This window comes from Mustela nivalis, assembly GCF_964662115.1.
Source record: "Mustela nivalis genome assembly, chromosome: 2".
Classification (NCBI taxonomy): domain Eukaryota; kingdom Metazoa; phylum Chordata; class Mammalia; order Carnivora; family Mustelidae; genus Mustela; species Mustela nivalis.
Window position 1 is genome coordinate 163,020,267 of NC_139021.1, and position 16,523 is coordinate 163,036,789.

At 47.7% G+C, this 16,523-nt stretch overlaps 1 protein-coding gene across 5 annotated transcripts in view; it reads left to right on the plus strand.

Moving 5' to 3' along the window:
- Window positions 1-16,523, plus strand: part of LOC309860404 (uncharacterized protein) — a 116,023-nt gene that overhangs the window by 9,403 nt on the left and 90,097 nt on the right. For 3 of the 5 annotated variants that reach the window (XR_014309341.1, XR_014309342.1, XM_082722562.1), the window contains exons 2-3: window positions 855-943; window positions 5,329-5,470. Coding sequence is in view for 1 of the 5 variants with exons in the window: in XM_082722562.1 (XP_082578688.1) it covers window positions 5,379-5,470 (92 nt within the window). In the remaining 4 variants the exon portion in view is untranslated. The remainder of the gene's footprint in view (window positions 1-854; window positions 944-5,328; window positions 5,471-16,523) is intronic. The other 2 variants (XR_014309343.1, XR_014309344.1) reach the window with 1 other exon arrangement.

The following is a 16,523-nucleotide window of genomic DNA, read 5'->3' on the forward strand; positions in this document are numbered from 1 at the left end:
GGAAATGTGGGGCTCCCCGCCGAGGGGAGGAGGTGCCCGGGCCAGCCGGAGGCCTCTCCTTGGGGCTGAGCGGGATGGCGAGTGTCGCAAACCCAGAACGCACCCACAGAAGACACCAGGCTCGGGGGATCTGTCGAAGCAGGATCTCACTTTATTGTGCGGGGGCACACCTTATATAGAGCAGCAGAAGGGAAGTGAGGACAGAGGGGGAAGAGCCAATAAGATTATGCCAAGTAGCAGTTGCTGGGTAAGGCGTGTCAGGCGAGAGGAGGAAGTGCCATAGGTTTCAGGAACCGAAACTGTGAAATTGGCGCCTTGTTGGGCGGAAGAGACGGCAAGCCGGCGCCATCTTTATTCTGGGCCGCACCCTGTGGAGGCACCTCTAGTTATGTGCCTTACACGGAAAGACATTCAAAATCCTTTGCTGCTTTGGTCTGTAGCGAAGTCAGAGATTGGACACACAGGTTCATCAACATTCATCATGTCCCCAGCACGCTTCGGTCATGTAGCTGAGGAAAGAGGAGGTGAGAGGAAAGGTGACTGAGGTTCATATACTGAATGCTTAGGAAGTACTACGCAGTGAGCAGTCGCTTCTAGATCCTCCCTAATCAAAGCTCAGACTGATGGCGTGGTCCTATATGCCAGATGTTGTCCTAGCACCTTTCTCTGCAATTCACCAGATAACTGACTTCGGAGTCATCCTGAGCTCAGGTCTCTGACCCCAGCCTGCATCATTAGCCCATGCTACACTGTGTTTTCTATTTTACGTATTTTATTTAATTTTATGGATTTTAAACTTGTTAATTATCCTAGACCTCACACTTAAAGGCGGTTACTACCATCTTCATTTACAGGCTGGGACACTCACTAAGACCCGGGAAGGTGAACTTCATCAGTAGCGGGGGAAGAATACGGTTCCTGGGTTCCTGGTGCGATTACTCAGGTAATATCAATACGCATTGGAGAGTGTGAATTTGCCTCAGTTTCTGCTACTCATTGAAACCGCTGTTGTCTCTGCTTCGATGTTGTGTCTCCAGTGCTGAGAGCAGGTGGCCCGAAAACTACCTGTTGAGTGCCTAAATTCCACAGCCACCTGTGTCCTGCTCCTCCTCCCGACCATAACCTGTGAGTGGGACTGTGCAGGTGGGGAGGCTCTGGTCCTCCAGGATTGCCGGCCCCAGCACCCCAGCAAGGTTCCCCTCACGGGGCAGCCTGCAGACCTGCCTTTTGCTGCCTGTGGCATGTCATTCTATTTGGAAGACATGCAAAGGAGTAAGTGAAATAAAGATATGCCAGTGAAATAAAAACTCACCCAGGCTTTATGAATTTCAACCTTCAGAAATACTTAGAAACCGTGATAATGTTTCCACCAAGGTCAGAAAGTGTGTGAATATATCAAATTGAAATCAGGTTTTCACAACTGGTGGGTTCTGTGATGTCCTCAGTCACAACACATCAAAAGAAAGGTGTATTGCATGAAGTGAGGAAGAAACATTTTGTTCTCATAATCACCCAGTGTTGGCCACCCTCTACCTACAAGGGAAGGGGCAATCGTTGCTTATTTCAGGGTTTCCCGAGGCTCTGTCAGGGACCTGCTCCGTCCGGGTCTGGCCAGTTCTTTTTCTAGATACCCTTCTCTCCCTGCCTGCCAGGGTGTGCTCTGTGCTCTCATAGAATCTGGGAAATAGTCGAGGAGCCTCCAGGATTTACTTGTGGTCTGAACAGGGTTTTAGGTTCACGGAGTCAGGTGGTAGAATCAGGCACACTTAGCCTATGCTTCTAGCTCAGTCATGAGCTAGGTGAGGTTGGGCAAGTCATTAAGCCATTATTATTATTATTTTGAGAAGATCCTGAAATGTAACCCTTAGAATTGTTAGATAAAGACAAAGAATAAAGATATCTTCTGTTTGTCCCCTGATGAACCCCAACTCTAGATGAGACTGAGCTTGTGCCCTGGGGTCTGGGAGTGTAGCTCTAATCCTATAGTTTTCTGCTCTATTTTAAACATTCTTGGGGGGCACCTGAGTGGCTCAGAGGGTTGAGCCTCTGCCTTCGGCTCGGGTCATGGTGTGGGGGTCCTGGGGTAGGGCCCCGCGTCAGGCTTTCTGCTCATCGGGGAGCCTGCTTCCCCCTCCCTCTCTGCCTGCTTGTGATCTCTCTCTCTGTGTCAGTGAATGAATAAAATCTTACGAAAAATAAAAAAAGTTCTGGGGCACCTAGATGGGTTCGCCGGTTAAGCATCTGATTCTTGATCTCCGCTCAGGTCTTGATCTCAGGATCATAAGTTCAAGCCCTCCCTTGAGCTCCACACTGGGCATGGAGCTTATTTAATTCCCCAAAAAATGGAATTAAAAACCTTCTTGCAGAGTTTGCATTGTATTCCATAATATGCCCATACTCTCTGCTCCTGCACCATGGGATAGAGAACCAACATTCCAGGGTTAATAGTGTATTTTGTCCCTTGTGCTAAGCTCTGGGACTTTTGGCATCATCCGTCTGTCACCACTCCTCCCCTGTTTCAAAGGCACGGGGGTCTGAGGAAAGCATGACCACAGTGCCTCGTGCTTGGTAAGACATCTTCATTTTTCAGTTTGTTTTTAAATCATACAATTCAAGTTTCTAAATTATGCTTCTTTTTTAAATGGACATATAGTTGACCCACAATGTTGCATTAGTTTTGGGTGTACCACGTAGTGATTGGGCGAATTCCCCATGCTGTATCTTTCATCGCCCCGACTCATTCATTCTGTAACTGGAAGCCTGCAACTCCCACTCGCCTTCAGTCTTTTCTGCCCATCCTCCCCGCTGGCAAGCACCAGCGTGTTCTCCATATTTATGGGTCTGCTTCTGGGTATGACCTCTTTAATGTTGCTTAAAAATTATCTCTGGAATAAAGGCTGAAGAGGTCAGTAGGTAAAGGGCTCCTTGGAGAGCACCTGTTTGTCCTTCCCCCACCCTCAGAACGGCTGCCCCTCTGTTCTGATATGGTTTCACCCCCCACCCCTGGGGGCCAGGCACTTGCTGCTTATTGAGTTCGTCAGCATTTCCCCCATGGATCTCAGACTGACTAATTAGCCTACCCTGCCTGATTGCTGAAGCCACAGGGCAGTGCCAGGCCAGCACTTTTCTACATGGCATCTGCTGAGAAAAAGCAGAGCCTTTAACCCTGTCTTGTCTACATGGTATGGGTACGCATGAGCTCGTGTGGAGGTGGATGTGGGGGTATAACCCCCCCTAGCTTGAGGGATCGGGGCTGTAGGTTCTTCTCTTAGAGCCCATAGATACTTCCCTGCATGGTCAGATAGGGTCAGAACGCTTGGAGAGACTTAAGCCAAAGATTCTCATCAATATTGAGGATGATTTAGGGGGAGAGTGGCATTGGGTAACTGAAACGATTACCCTCATTTTGAAGCACATTTTATTCAATTTTTTTAATTAATTAATTTTTTTTTTTTTTTTTTTTTACCATCTAACTTAGCCTTTTGTTTTGAAAGAAATCAGGATCAGTCAAAAAAAGATCTGATAGTTCTCTCTTCCTCTCCCTTGGGTTGACTAGATGTGAAAAGTGGGTCGTATCACCAGTGATCTATGCTTTCTTGGCTCACAACCCCTCTTGCTAATGCAGGACCCCAGTCCTTGCCAGAGCCCCTCAAGTGTTCCCAGGAAGTTTCTTATGAAGCTCATAAGCAAGTCGGGTCAGCTGCTGCAGGTTTCTATTGGACTCTGCTGTCCCTGGGCCATCTGTGCCTGTCCACCTCTGCTGGACATGACCACAGGACACTCTGCCTTCTCCCCACCTCCACCACCTTCCGCCACAGAGCATCCCAGTCTCCCTCTGGGAATACCTGCCCTTCCACGGAAGCATTGGTAATGCCCAGAACCTTCGAGGGACTAGCACATGGCAGCCCGTGGCACAGTTGGAGGGAATAGCTGTCTCTACTTTGTGCTTCCCAGAGCAGCCCTGCCCGAAGCTTCTGCCTTAAAAAACAGCCAGAGGTAGGGCTCTTTCATTTTTTTTTTTTTTTAAGATTTTATTTATTTATCGGGGGTGGGGAAGAGCGAGCACAGGCAGACAGAGTGGCAGCAGAGGCAGAGGGAGAAGCAGGCTCCCTGCTGAGCAAGGAGCCCCATGTGGGACTTGATCCCAGGATGCTGGGATCATGACCTGAGCCGAAGGCAGCTGCTTAACCAACTGAGCCACCCAGGCGTCCTGCTCTTTCATTTTTTATTGAAGGCCCTCTCTCCCCAGGGGATCGGGATGGTGTGAGGTTAGAATCTGGGTAATGGGTTCAAACTGATTAGGCTTTGAAGCCTCGTTCTCCCACTGGGGAGTTGTCCATGCTGGAGCAATTTCTTGATTTCTTTGAGCTTTAACACCATGATTTGTGAAGTAGGACTAAAACAGTGGTACCTGATTCAGGATTGTTTAGAGGCTAAACAGGCGAATGCACCCAAAACTACCTGTTTCCCATAATGCTCTCTAATGCTAGCTGATATTAGCTAAGAGGGCCCAAGTGAGACCACTAGGGGCTGGGCAAGGACAGGGATGGTGACATTCTGCACTCTCAGCAGAAGCATGCCTTCTCTCTCACCTTGAAGACTTGACATTAGGTCAAGCTTCTCCTCATCTCCCTCTTCCCTCAGGAGATTCCTTGCTGGAAACTCCTCAGTTCTCCTAACGACCAAGTTGTCAGATAGTCCAAAACACATGTGAGTCCCAGCGGTGATACTGCTTCGGCTCCGCGTGGGACCATGCTCCCCATTCATCTGCTTGTATCTTTTTATCTATGCATCTAAGCAAATGGGTATTTATATGTTGCCATTTGCTGTATTTGTGTGTGTGTGTGTGTAGCTTCTGGCTGTACACACACACATACACCCCCACACACATTTAATTACAGCTACCCAGTTCCTTGATGTGGCGGTCTAAAAATCTCCCCCGTGAGCAGAGTTGCCTCGTGGACTCCATGAGAAGATGCTAGTGAAGGTGGAAGGGACTTGCCATGGTTCCTCATGTTCAAGAAGCCTCTGAATGGGCCATCAGAGGATGTGGACTTGCCTCCAGGAAGGCCTGTTCTGATAACAAAGGCACAGCAGTGCATCTCAGGGAGAGCGAGGTTTCCCAGAACAACCCGCCAGAGCCGCTGTGAATACACGGATGTTCTCTGAAAGCAGGCATCTCTAGCAGACCCACTTGGCTCCAACATTCCTGGCAATGAGTGCATATTCTATTTCCTTTCCTCTCCCACCTCCTCTGCCATATGACAGAACTTTCTACCATCTTTTTTTCCCCTTTTTTATTAACATATAATCTATTATTTGCCCCAGGGGTACAGGTCTGTGACTCATCAGGCTGCATTATAGACACTGGCGGGGGTATGTGCTACGGTGAGTGCTGTGAAATACATAAGCCCGAAGATCTTTCTACCATCTTGATGTCCTGTGATGCTCATGAAAGAAGTCTGCGCAGGTTAATAATGAACCCAGATGGGATAGAGCTTAGTTTGGGGTGTGGGATTTTGTATCTCCCGGGGTTACTTGGGTTTCAAAGTCTTCAGCGGTACTTGGGCATAGGAAGCAAACCCTCCCTTGAATCTCTTCCTGTACCTTCTGCTCATTTCTCGCCTGAAGTTCAGATGCATTCTACCTACAGAGACTGACAGTTCTATGTGAGGTCTGATCTGAGTCAGGACTGGTCCAGAGAAGAAATCGTGTCTTCTGAAACCCATTTCCAGCCCCTTTTCCACGTGTGGGTGATGAGGTATGGGTGCTTACTACTCCCCTATAGGCATTCTAGATCTTATGGGCTATGGCAATGCCCATTACCTTTGATACTACATGTACTGTTATTCCTTCTCTCCTACTCAAGGAAGGATGTGGGTAGGTGTTATGAAGGATCCTTGGGAAAATCCTATAAAGGATTTGAGATCCCTGGCAATGACCATGTGACAGATTTTTTTTTCCCTTTCTGAAGGGTACAGCATATACTGCTAAATTATGGCCACTATTCTTTTTTTTTTTAATTTTTAAATTTGTTTATTAACATATATTATTTGCCCCAGGGGTGCAGGTCTGTGAATCACCAGATTTACACACTTCATAGCACTCACCATTGCACATACCCTCCCCAATGTCCATAAGCCTACCACCCTCTCCCTACCCCCCTCCCCCAGGCAACCCTCAGTTTCTTTTGTGAGATTAAGAGTCTCTTGTGGTTTGTCTCCATCCCAATCCCATCTTGTTTCATTTATTCTTTTTTTTACCCCCAAACCCCCCACGTTGCATCTCGCCTTCCTTGTATCAGGGAGATCATGTGACAGTTGTCTTTCTCTGATTGATTTATTTCACTAAGCATAATACCCTCTAGTTCCATCCATGTTGTTGCAAATGGCAAGATTACGTTTCTTTTGATGGCTGCATGGTATTCCATTGTATATATATTCCACATCTTCTTTATCCATTCATCTATTGACGGACATCTAGGCTCTTTCCCTAGTTTGGCTATTTGGACATTGCTGCTATAAACATTCAGGTGCACGTGCCCCTTCAGATCACTACATTTGTATCTTTAGGGTAAATGCCCAGTAGAGCAATTGCTGGGTCGTAGGGTAGCTCTATTTTCAACTTTTTGAGGAAACTCCATGCTGTTTTCCAGAGTTGCTGCACCAGCTTGCATTCCCAACAACACTGTAGGAGGGTTCCCCTTTCTCTGCATCCTCGTCAGCATCTGTCATTTCCTGACTTATTAATTTTAGCTGTTCTGACTGGTGTGAGGTGGTATCTCACTGTCGTTTTGATTTGTATTTTCCTGATGCTGAGTGATATGGAGCACTTTTTCATGTGTCTGTTGGCCATCTGGATGTCTTCTTTGCAGAAATGTCTGTTCATGTCCTCTGCCCATTTCTTGATTGGATTATTTGTTCTTTGGGTGTTGAGTATGATAAGTTCTTTCTAGATTTTGGGTACTGGCCCTTTATCTGACCTCACATTGAGGTCTTTCATTCATTTGGAGTCTATTTTTGTGTGTTGTGTAAGGAAATGGTCCAGTTTCATTTTTCTGCATGTGGCTGTCTGATTTTCCCAACACCATTTGTTGAAGAGACTGTCTTTTTTCCATTGGACATTCTTTTCTGCTTTGTTGAAGATTAGTTGACCATAGAGTTGAGGGTCTATTTCTGGGCTCTCTATTCTGTTCCATTGATCTATGTGTCTGTTTTTGTGCTAGTACCATACTGTCTTGATGATAGCAGCTTTGTAATAGAACTTGAAGTCTGGAGTTGTGATGCCACCAACTTTGGCTTTCTTTTTCAATATTCCTCTGGCTATTTGAATATGGCCACTATTCTTAAACAAGGTAGCCAAAGCCACTGCTTCTTGTAAGTCACCTGCTTATCTGCTTTGAGGGAGAATGTGGAACTTCTATACACCCTGGGCTTAGGGCTTTGTGTTTAGGCATATTTTTATACAAGGACACACATGAGCATGCACACAAATCTTCAAATATACTAAGTAGTCCTTTTGTAGCTTTTAAATAAAGCAGAATGTTGTAATATAAATTCACCATGGGGTTGGGTTTTACCTGGGGGCCCATAATCTTTTCCAAGGATCTCCATAGGACATTGATAGGAGTTGAGCAAATGACTGTTGTATGAATAGTGAATCAGACTGCGATCAGATCTCAGGGATGGTACACGTTCCACATGGAAAGGCAGCCAGAATCAAAGCTTAGGAAACCACTGGCCAAACATGTATGGGTTCTTCTGAGTGGGAAAGAGCCGTGTCCTTGGACCTCGCCCCACTGCAGAGCACCCCTGGCCTCTCCCACCCATGATCTCTCCCTCCTTGGTCCCACTCGTGCTGGTGTCCGCATGGTCTGGTTCTTTCGTCTATTATTCTGTACGCTTACCTCATTGTTCAGTTAGGTTTTGAGTCCTTCAAATGCTGGAGCAGGCAGCTGTGGTCTTTAGTTTCAACTCTACCCATTCCTATGTGCTATATGGCCTGGCTGTTTCAATTCTCTGAACTTCAGTTTCCTGATCTGTAAAACTGGAATAATAATGCTTTCTTTGTGGGCTAAGGAGAAAAGGTAATAGATAGCCCTTAGCACAGAGCCTAGCATCTGACGTGGGTTTAGCAAATGCCAGTTTTTATTAAAGTTGTTATTAAGATTTAGCACTCATTCACTCATCTGATATTATCCTCTGTGTCTGTACCTCCTTATTTGCTGACACAGAGTAGGAGCACAGCATGGGTTAGCTGAATGAATCAAGTCAAAGGGAATGAGTTCCTCCTCAGGTCCTGGGATGTGGTAGGAGTCAGTGCGATCCGTACTCAATGGCAGGGCCCAGGAGAACTTGGAGAGTCCAAGAAGGAGCTCGGATTTGGGGAGCAGGCATCAGCTAGGATGTGGGCTCCTCTGGTTCCCTGGCTCCATTCTGAGTCTTGGCTTGACTACTGTTTGGATTATGGAAGACCTCTCATGCCCCTGGATGGCGTGGAGAGAGTCAGGGTCACCTCTGCAGACCCCTGTGCCTGCAGGAAGTGCTGCCATACAACCCTGAACATTGGTATGGAAGACAGAGACCCTAGGCATTTGAATGAACATTCCAGCCTCTTGCCTTATTTTTGTGGAAAACCGTGGAGGGATGTGAGAGATGACCAGCTCTCTGCTCCTCCCTTGCGATGTGACCCGTGGAACCTGCTCCAGCTTTTGATTTCCGTCTCCTCCAAAATGACCTTCCCTTAGCAGCTCAACACCTCTCCTTTCAGCCCTCCCCTTTCCTTCTTTCTTTCTCTGCTAATGATTTTTGTAGTTAATGAGGTCCCCCCCCCTACCATTCTCTATGTATGTGACTCTGCCATCAACTTGAGTAACCATCAGCCATCTATTTATAACCACTGGGCCTCTCAGCTCTCCTCCCCAAATTCATCCACGGCCTCTTTATTTTTTCACAACTGCAGCAAACAAAGTATGTCTTGGCGAAGATGGTTATTTCTCTAATAAGGCGTCTCAGTATGGGAAGAGACACTGCTGTCGAATAATTAACAGCAACTTTGTTGGGACCCTTGGCCTTACGACTGAGTGTTCGGCAGCTCAGTTAATGCTCATGTGAAGGCATCTAATATTCTATGGAATTTTCTCGCGATTACAATGGAACCTGATAATAATGACGCCTGCAAGGAATTACCCCTCCCTGTCCATCATAAGGATCACAGAACTCTGCATCTCCACCGATTGATTAAGTCCTTGTTGAACATTTGTTGAACTCTGTGTTGTGGTGTTTGCTCCAGGGAAATGACTGGGAGAGCTCTAGAAGGATAGACACTTGAGGCTCCCTCCAGCCTCTCTGAGCATCCGAAGCTGTGCCTCAGACTATCCTGTGCAGCCAAGCTTGAAAACCAGGTCTGGGGGAGCAGGGGAGAGCAGGTGCTCTTCAGTGTCTGGAAGATTTGCGGTGTGTTCAGAGGGTAGCTGCTGGGGTGCCTGAATAGGGCTGAGCACTCTCTCGGCTCCCCTTCTCAGTTCTGTACCTTAATGGCTTATGTGTCTTAAATTCTGAGCACAGATGCTGATTTCAAGATTCAGAATCAAAGTTGAACAGCTGGCAGGTGCAGGGCGCATCTCCAGCCTGAAGCTCTCTGGCTACCAAACCCACACCTTTTGCATCACTGTCAAGTGATTTATGCCAGGAAAAGACTCAAGGCCGTATGTGATTGAGTGCTGGCTCCTTGATTTGGTTGGTCCAGTAGGCATTGAGGAGGGAGAGGGTGAAAGGCGTGGTATTTGGAGAACTCCACCATTATTCAGCTGAGGAGGTTCCATTATAGCGGGACCAGACAGAGCCCCTCAATGATCTTGGAATGCGTAAGCAGGCAATGCTTCTTCCGTTCCTGGGCAAATTGAGAGCATTTCCTATGTTTGACTTAACACTTTCATTATAAACAGGTGTGTGTTGGGGGAAGGAGGTGGATGGCATTGACAATTTACTTGCCAGGCTGGGGGATCCTAGAATTTGGGATCCCCTAGGGGGTCATTTGCTTTTTCTGCTTTGCAGGCTTAGAACTTCTGCTTTTTCAATTGGTTTGGCATTGACGTTCTGGGGAACACATCTGTGGCGGCCAAATAGGACTCTGCTCCCAGGAGAGTGGAGCATGTAGTGGAGTGTGGAGTGTTGGTGTAGAAATTTACAACAGAAGCCTTCCCAGCCGCAGGCACCTGCGGGAACCAGGGCCTCCTGAGGACAGGGGGAGGCGAAGGGTGTTGCCTGAGAAAGCCCCCATTGTAGATCAGAATTCTGTCTGAGAGCCCGGAAAAGAAACAAAGGGTGTTGGCTATGCACCAGGAATATTGCTTCCTATTTATCCTGAAGATCTTTTGCCTTATTCAGTATATGTTATTAGAATCAGACCACCCATACAAGTGGGCAGAGATATCGTGAAACATTCTCTTCGGTCTTTCTGCACTCCGTCCAATACCTTTTGACAACATCAAGAGGATAACTTGTAACTAATCAGATCCAACTTATCTCATTGATTGCACGTTTATCTTCTTGATGGGTCTTTATTTTTTAAAAATCATTGTCAAGTATACGTAACAGAAAATGTACCACTTTCACCATTTTCAAGGGTGGAGATCTGTGGCGTGGAGTCCCTTCCCATTGTTCTGCATTCATCATCCCCATCCATCTCCAGAACTTTTTCATCTTCCCAAATGACCCAATCTTCTGATTGCATGAACCACAAAGTGCCCACTTGCCCTTTGCCTGCCCCTTGCATCCTTAAGGACACTGGCGTCACCCCAGGGAGGAACTCCTTAATTGCGCAGCATTCTGAACTGGAATGGTGTGTCTCCAGTTGCAGAGCACCCCCTCGCAGACCCTGATTCTGCAGGTGTGGAGGGAGGTCTGAGGGCCTGAACCTGCTGTGCTTGTGAGACACAATTGATCACCGGATTGTAGAGCTGGAGGAAGAGGTTATTTCGAGCCCTGTACACTGACAACTCCCTATCTTCAGTCCCCAAAGCCCACCTCCGCCTCAAACTTCTCCCTAGCTAATGCATTCAGAAAATGCGTGCTTCCTCTTACTCTTCTCCAGACACTCCCAGGCTTCTTTCTGGTCCTATGAGGAGCACCAATTTCTGAGCCTTTGAAATATTTATCCTTTCCTCTCTGCTTTCCTTTATAATCACTCAGCTGCAAGGCTGCTTTCTTGACAGCCCTTGGAGACCTGTAGAAGGGACAGTTTAAAATGATTTATATATTTCCATTGACTAAAAACTGGGACAATTCCAGAAAAATCTGAGTTCATGTATTGTGTGTGTGTGTGTGTGTGTGTGTGTCTATGTATGGATGTTTATATTTAAGTTTCTCCTATGTTACGTGAATGGCTTTCTAGGTGTGGTCCCTGGGCCACGACCATCAGTATCATCTGGGAACTTGTTAGCAGTGGAATTTGGGGGCCTCATTCCTGACCTACTGAAACTCTGGGATGAGCTCCAGAAATCTGTGATTTAGCAAGTCTTCTAAACGATTTTGATGTGCAGCAACGTGTGAGAACCGCTACTTGAAATACATCGCCTAATTTAACTTTCAAAAAAGTGCTGAGAGAATCTCCATAAAGAGAAGACAAGGGAACTTAGAAAAATTCAAGATATGGGGGTGGACCAGGTCCCACCTCTCCCCCAGTCCCATTGTCAACTGACTTAGGGACTCCGAAGATCCTGGCAGATGGCACTCTTATACACTCCCATGCTTTCCAGCAGCCGCTTGCTGCCTAGAAAGTTTCCTCCGGCTCTCGCCAACATAGACAGGGAGGGAAGGACAAAGAGACCAGAAGAGCATGCAAATGGGAATAAGGGGCTTGGTGTCAGGGGGCCGTTTGTGCAAAAAGCAGCCAGGAGGCATCTTCCTGCACTGTTTCCCTTTGTCCCCTATGTAGCCAGCTTGCTCACCCTGGAGGGGACCCCTGGCTTCCTCTGGCATCAGCAGCTGGCTGTGCTCTGTAGGAGGTGGCCGCTGAGGGTCTGCTGGAGAAATGTCCTTCCTCAGGGTGGGCAAGCTCGGAGCGGAGCGCAGCACGCTGGAAGGGAGCACAGAAGGCCAGCTGTTGGCTCCGGGACTGTGCCGAGATCAGGCGCGAGGGCCATTTGGTCTTGGCTGTTGCGTCCCGCGACCCCTGGGGAGCTGCAGTCTCGCTGCTGCTTGAAAGCCAGCTGTTTCTGGTGCTTCTGAACAAGCCTGAAACTCCTCACTAATGGTTTTTCTTTAGCCTTTAAAAGTTTGCTCGGATGCGTGCGAAGTTTGTTAATGGACAATCAACACGTCTTCCCGACTCTCCCTCTGGCAGCATCAGCTCAAGGGCATTGGATTCTTAGCTTACATTTTCCCCGGTCCAGCCTGAGGTTCAGCGGAGGGGTGGTGAATTCATTCAGCCAATACTGGGGAGCTCTGGCTCTGTGCCAGGCAAGGCTCAGCGGGTGGGGATGCAGCATAGAGCAACCAGCCCTTCCCACCCCGGGGAGCCTACCTTCTAGAGGAGGCCGTCAGAGAGTTTCTGTTTCTTTGTAATAATGGCATGAAGAAGGTGAAACAGAGGGATAAGGTATCAGGTATCAGTTGGTGTGTAACACACTATCCTAAAACTCAGTGATTTAAAATACCGCACCTGGGGCGCCTGGGTGGCTCAGCCAGTTAAGTGTCTGCCTTTGGCTAAGGTCATGATCCCAGGGTCCTGGGATCGAGCCCACTGTAGGGCTCCCTGCTCGGTGGGGAGCCTGCTTCTCCTTCTGCCGTCACTCCTGCCCCTGCTCATGCTTTCTTTCAATCTCTCTTTCAAATAAATAAATAACGTCTTAAAACACACACACACACACACACACACACACACACACCCTGTTCCGTTTGCTTACAGTCCTACAACCAGGGCTGGGCTCAACAGGTTGGGCTCCTTTGCACATCCTGCTGAGGGTCACCTGTGTGGCTACATGGCTGGTGGTTTGGCGGAGTCTCTCTTTCCATGTCGTCTCGGGGCCTTTCACTCTCCGTGCGGCACCTGCACTTACTCTCTCCAGGAGGGGAGTTGGACTTCCTAAATCAGGGTCCCAGGCTTCCACTAGCACAGAAGAGGGAGCTGCCAGGCCTTCCTAAGGCACAGCATCACCTCTGCCACGTTCTGTGGTTTAAACGGGTCTCAGGAGCAGCCTGGAATCCAGGGGAGAAGACCATGTAAGACGTTTGGACCTGGAGGCATGGTGGATCGGGGAGCATCATTGAAGGGCCATCCCAGATAGGCCAGACGAGGCTAGACTGGCGAGGTATCAGGTGGGCTGGTCGGGGGAGACCTGCCAGAAGCGATGGCATCTAGCTGAGGTCCGCCTGGCCGTGTGGAGCGAGCCAGCCAGGTGACGATCAGGCGGTGAGCTCTCGGTTCAGGACAGTCCGGCTTTCTCTACCGTAATGCCCTCCATGCCTTCTGTTTCCCAGACGGGAGCACCAGGCACCCTGTTGGGCGGGGATGGAGGAGATGGACCAGCTCAGAAAGCTTGGTCACCACTCGGCAGGGAGGGACCAGCTGAACGGCTTGGGAACCTTTTCCCAGACTGCTTCAGGGGTGCCTCTGGAGGACAGATGCCGAGTCCCTGGCCCTTTGCACAGAATGAATGGAATATGGATACTCCGCTCTGAAGAGGCTCTTCATGGCTTTTGGTGGCACCACGGGTGTCGGGAGTGGGTAGTTTGCTTCTTGGGAGGGGATGCCCATGTGGAGGTTTCAGGAGTTGTCAAATGTCAAGTGTCTTGTCAAGTATCTGAAAGCAGTCCTTAGGATTTTGTTTTGTTTTGAACAATACAGATAGAATCAGGAAGGATTGCACCAGTCCTTTCTCAGAATGTGGCCTGCAGGCCTACTGTCCCCGAGTCGCTGGTGAGCTTGCTAAAATGCGGATTCTCGGTCCCAGTCCCAGATGGACCGATGGGACCCTGTGAGAGATGGGCTCCAAGAATGGACATTTTATATGTGCTCCCCAATGATTTGTGTGTTCAGAAAAGCTCAAGGAGTGTTGCTTTAACCCCTCTGTGGCCCCAGATGGAGCTACAACTGAATTGCTTGGAAATGAAATACAGACTCATTCTTTGAGGCCCAACTGAAATGTTACCTCTTCCAAGAAGTCGTCCAGATTCACTTGGAGTGAACCTATTCATATGTGTCTTGCGATACTTAGAATCCATCATTAAGATGATCTGGCTGGGGTGTCTGGGTGGCGCAGTGGGTTGGGCATCTGCCTTCAGCTCAGGCCTTGATCTCAGGGTCCTAGGATCAAACCTTTCGTGGGCCTCTCTGCTTAGCAGAGAGCCTGCTTCTCCCTCTCCCCCATCCCTCTCCCCTGCTTGTACACACACTCTCTCTCTCCTCTCTCTCTTTCTCTGTCAAATAAATAAGTAAAATCTTAAAAAAAAAAAAAAAAAAGATGATCTTGTTACACATTCTTTGCTCCTGGCAAACTGAGAGCTGCTGATGGTGGGAACAAGTTTTAGTTGGGTTTCTGTTCTTAGTGCTTGGCACACAATAGGTAGAGGAAGTGCTGGTAGTGAATGAATAAATGAACAGAAGGAGCCTCACCTGGTCCAATCCTCTCTTCTCACAAGCACCTGCAAGGAGAGGCGACTGGTTCCAGGCACAGTAGAGTAGAGTAGAGCCAGGACTGGTGCTTAGGCTCCCGGACTTTTCTTCTAGGGCTCATTCCTCCCACCCCAGCCAACTTCTTCCTTCAGGGGACAGACGTACCGATGCCACACAGAAGTTAATCCTGACAGTTTCCACACCTTTCCCCCAATTCACTGTACATTTGATTCAGATTCTTCTTTGCTGACCTGGGGACAGGGCCGGGACTATTGCTAGAAGAGCTCTGAGGAGCATCCCTAGACCCCCGGCCCCAACTTCAGCAGGACAGAGATTTACTTTGCTCCCCTCCACTTTCCTTCAGTTCACAGCCTGCAAACCCCATTTGGGGTGCACCCATCTGGGCCTCCTCCAGATGAATGCAAATGACTGCTTAGGGCGCCTCCCCCTTCATTGTGGGCAGTAAAGGGCTCAGGGTGGGATTTGCATATTGCTAATTACTGTTGATTCCAACTCCAGAGGAAATCATTGATCCATTTATAACTTACAGTAATTTGGAAAGCAATTACCTTCTGGCATCTCCTTGCTTGCTAAAAATGTGTCATTATTTTTTTTTCCTCTGCTTTTTTGAAAGAAAAAAAAAGTGTCTGGTCATTATCCATGAAGGTCCAGTATCTCTGTGTGCCTGAAAGAGGTACATACAATCTTGGAGGGCTAGAACGGCAACCAAAATGTCTAAATCTCGTCCAGTTCCCATGCATATAGGTGCAATCAGGCTTTGATGGAATTGGAAACATCTTTGTGTGGTATATGTAATTAACACAGATGTTGTGGGTATTTGCTGAATCTGGGCTCTTTCTCCTCTCATTGTATGGTGTAGTGATGGTGGGTATAACCTCTGGAAGCAGGAATTTGAGATCTCCTCTTTACTAACTTTGAGACTTTAGATAGATAACATGTTTTTGTACCTGGTGTTTTTCATGTGTGAAATAGAAAGGCCAGCAGTGCCTCCACCCCCAGATTTGGTACAAAGATCAAATGAAAGGATGTGGATGGAGAGAGCCTAGGAACTGGTAAATTTAAATTAATGTTAGCGATTGCTTTTCCTTGGTTCTAGTTATTAGGATTCATTAACTTCTTCCAAACTCCTATCAATGTTGATATTTTGACCTCTTCCTAGAAATCATGGTATCTAGAATGGTAAATCCTTTCTAGAAGGTTTTCAGTGGACTTTGCCCAGATCCATCAGGGGAATCACTATAGATGGCAGCTATAGTCTCACAAAATATATTTCTAAAATAATAAAACTTGAAATTCCAGATGATCCCTTGATCTACAGAATGGCTACAGAATGGATGCTGTGTCGGCAGGCATGAAATCAACATGAATTTTGTACTATATCTTCATCAGAGCTCTTGGGTGACCAGGTGCATTGTCAATGAGCAGTAACACTTGGAAATAAATCTTTGCTGAGCAGTAGTCCTCAACAGTAAACTTAAAATATTCAGTAAACCATGTGGTAAACAGATGTGCTGTCATCCAGGCTTTGTTGTTCTTTTTATAGTGCACGGGCAGAATAGACTTAGCATAACTCCTAAAGGCCCTAGGATTTTCAGAATGGTCAAAGAGCATTGGCTTCAGCTCAAAGTCTCCAGCTGCATTAGGTCCCTAACAAGAGAGTCAGCCTGTTCTTTGGAGCTTGGAAACCCGGCACTGACTTCTCCTCTCTAGCTATGCAAGTCCTAGAGGGCATCTTCTCTAATAGAAGGCTGTTTCGTCTGCATGGAAAATCCGCTGTTGAGTGCAGCCACCTTTGAGAATGATCTTAGCTGGATCTTCTGGACGCCTTGTTATAGCTTCTAAAGCAGCCCCTGCCGCTTCCTCTTGCACGTGCGTGTTGTGGCGAC